Genomic DNA, 2,394 nt, shown 5'->3' with positions numbered 1-2,394 from the left:
AATTTGTGACCACACAGTAAATTTGTAAATTCCCTCTTATACACATAATCACTACTTGCTTTCCCTTGAAAGAAAGTATTTGGGATTATACAACCTGAAACTCACATGTTGCTAACTAGAGATTAGGCAGGGAGAAGGGTGGGAAAGGAAGAATGTGGCTGACGATGGACCATGACTAAATCCTAAAATGCTGAAAAGAATAAATCTCTGTGAAATAATGGTACCTCTTAAAAGCACAGAGAGAGCATATGTAATACATGGAAGATTTAACTTCAAGTACAAGACAGCGTGAAATTCTATTGTCATTGAAATCCATGGCAAAACTCCCATGCACTTCAGTCAAGCCAGAATTTCACCCCTATTTTTAGTCTTTAAAATTCTCTGCAAGACAATTTTCCTTTAACCAAATAGTGATACTTTCCTTTCAATCCTACCTCCCCCCACTTTGTCTGCCTCATCTATTTAGTGATTCTGGGGGCTGGGATTTTGTCTCTTACTAGGTGTTTTCTACAAGGTATGATTCCAAATTCATTTGGGACTTGTAGGCATTACAGCAGTACAATAATAAATGATTAACAGACTACCATTTACTAGTGAAAAGAGTTACATATAGGAAAGCTTCTTGCAATCATTCATTCTATATCCAGGCCAAAGCAGGATGAATAATGCAATAATGAAGCAACTTAGATTTTACACTCAGCATTACAAAATCATAGCATCATTGCCCTTCTCTCTCATTCCAAATAAAAAAATATATATATGGTCTTTATAGCAACTTTCTGTTTAAGAAGTGCCCACACTCTCCAGGTAAATGTAGTAAACTCAACTCTTTCAAAAGATCTTTCAAAGGTTTGGGTGTTGAGTATTAAAGTTCTGAGGAACAGAATATTTTTAAAATTAAGCCTCTGGCACAAACACATTTTCTGGAATGCATATAGTGTTGATTTAAAAATTAGAGTTAATCATCTTGGGTCCTATAAAAATCAACTGGCTGGACTAAGTAACTAGATGATCGAAAGACCAGTACTGGATATTCTTTGGTGATGGGCTAAACAGCCCTTTTACCATTAACCAGGAGTTTAAAGGAAGTTAATGTACACCTTGCCCACCTCCTTCAGTCCATTTTTCTTACAGAGGCAGTTTTCAAGCATTTCTTTTGTGGAGAGGAAGCTATCAGTGTTCAAGACGAACTGCCTTAGAGCATTCTTGCTTGACAGGTGATTTTTTCGTTTCTCCTTGTTGATGCTGTCTAGCATGACTCCTCTGAGATCCTTAGGTTTCCCTGGCACTCCAAACATTATAAAGAGGCCCAGGCAGTCTTGTCCCACCAGCGTGCAGAACTCTTCCAGCTTCTCAAACCTGCTTTTGTTTTTGAAAGGCTGGCCTGCTGACATGGCTTCCTTGCTGGGCCCCGTTTCATCGTGGAGGAGCTCAGCCATCGGCAAAGACTGCACGGCAATCTGAAGATTGATTTGTTTGTCGGCTCCAGATAAAGTCCAGATCCAGTCAACCCCAAGCAGCAAAGACTGTTGCTTTGTCAACTTGCTGGTCATGATACGCTCCTCCACTCCTTTTTCAATACAGAAACCGATGAAGTTAACCAAAAAGATCTCATTTAAAGTATCCATGGCTGGGCGGAATTTGCTCTGAGGATCTTCAAATCCAAGGTATTCTTTCAGCTTTTGAGATGCATGGACCACTCCTTGGCTGAACACCTCGTTTATAATGAGAATGTCAGCCTTGTTCTTCTCGTTATGTTCCTGTGATAATTTCTGGCCCATTTTCTCTGCAAAAAAGATATTCCCACATGCAGAATGCTCTGGGGTAGCTTCTTTTTCCTCTCAGTGAAAGCTGCGAAGTCACTGGGTTAAGTCATGCCTTTAAATATGCACAATGTTCACCCACTGCTTTCCAGAAAAAAGTCACACCAATAGCAGAGCTATGCTGTGCAAACGGGTCACAGTTCCGGAAAGGCAGATACACATTTTTCTGGGCGTGCTCTCATCCAGCTCAATACCAGAAACCAGCTGAACAGGTTGGATAGCTTTCACACAAAGTATCAGTTCTTTGGTGTGTGTTACTCAGACTTTACACCTTTATCGTTAATTCCAGCACTAGTTGTTTAACTTAAGCCACTAAAAAGAAGCCGTTCTAGGGAGACTGGGTGGTTCATGGGAATATGGAGCCTTTCACATTGAGAACACTGGTTCAAATTCAGCTCAGGACAGTAGAGACCAAACTTCATTGCCATCTGACAGCTCTTCAGTGGGCTGTGTGAAATGAGCGGGTGGTCTCAGGTGATTTCTTAGTGGACGCTTGTCCATTTTGCAAAATTTGCTAGCAATAACTAGCACCCAGGAGAAAGGACAAGGAAAGAATGGAAGCTAAGTTATC

General features: G+C 40.7%; 1 protein-coding gene across 1 annotated transcript; it reads right to left on the bottom strand.

Annotated features, from left to right (window-relative positions):
• Positions 1-868: 868 nt before the first annotated feature.
• REP15 (RAB15 effector protein) lies at positions 869-1,984 on the bottom strand. Its single transcript, XM_045012762.1, has one exon. The coding sequence runs from the start codon at positions 1,779-1,781 to the stop codon at positions 1,080-1,082; it is 702 nt and encodes a 233-aa protein (XP_044868697.1). The 5' UTR covers positions 1,782-1,984; the 3' UTR covers positions 869-1,079.
• Positions 1,985-2,394: the final 410 nt, after the last annotated feature.

Source organism: Mauremys mutica, chromosome 1 (assembly GCF_020497125.1).
Source record: "Mauremys mutica isolate MM-2020 ecotype Southern chromosome 1, ASM2049712v1, whole genome shotgun sequence".
NCBI classification, from domain to species: domain Eukaryota; kingdom Metazoa; phylum Chordata; order Testudines; family Geoemydidae; genus Mauremys; species Mauremys mutica.
The sequence above is the reverse complement of the archived record's forward strand: the minus strand, read 5'-3'. Positions and strand labels throughout refer to the sequence as shown.

Excerpts from the sequence above, each read along its gene's own strand:
- REP15 (XM_045012762.1), bottom strand. The coding sequence starts at position 1,781 with ATGGGCCAGAAATTATCACAGGAACATAACGAGAAGAACAAGGCTGAC.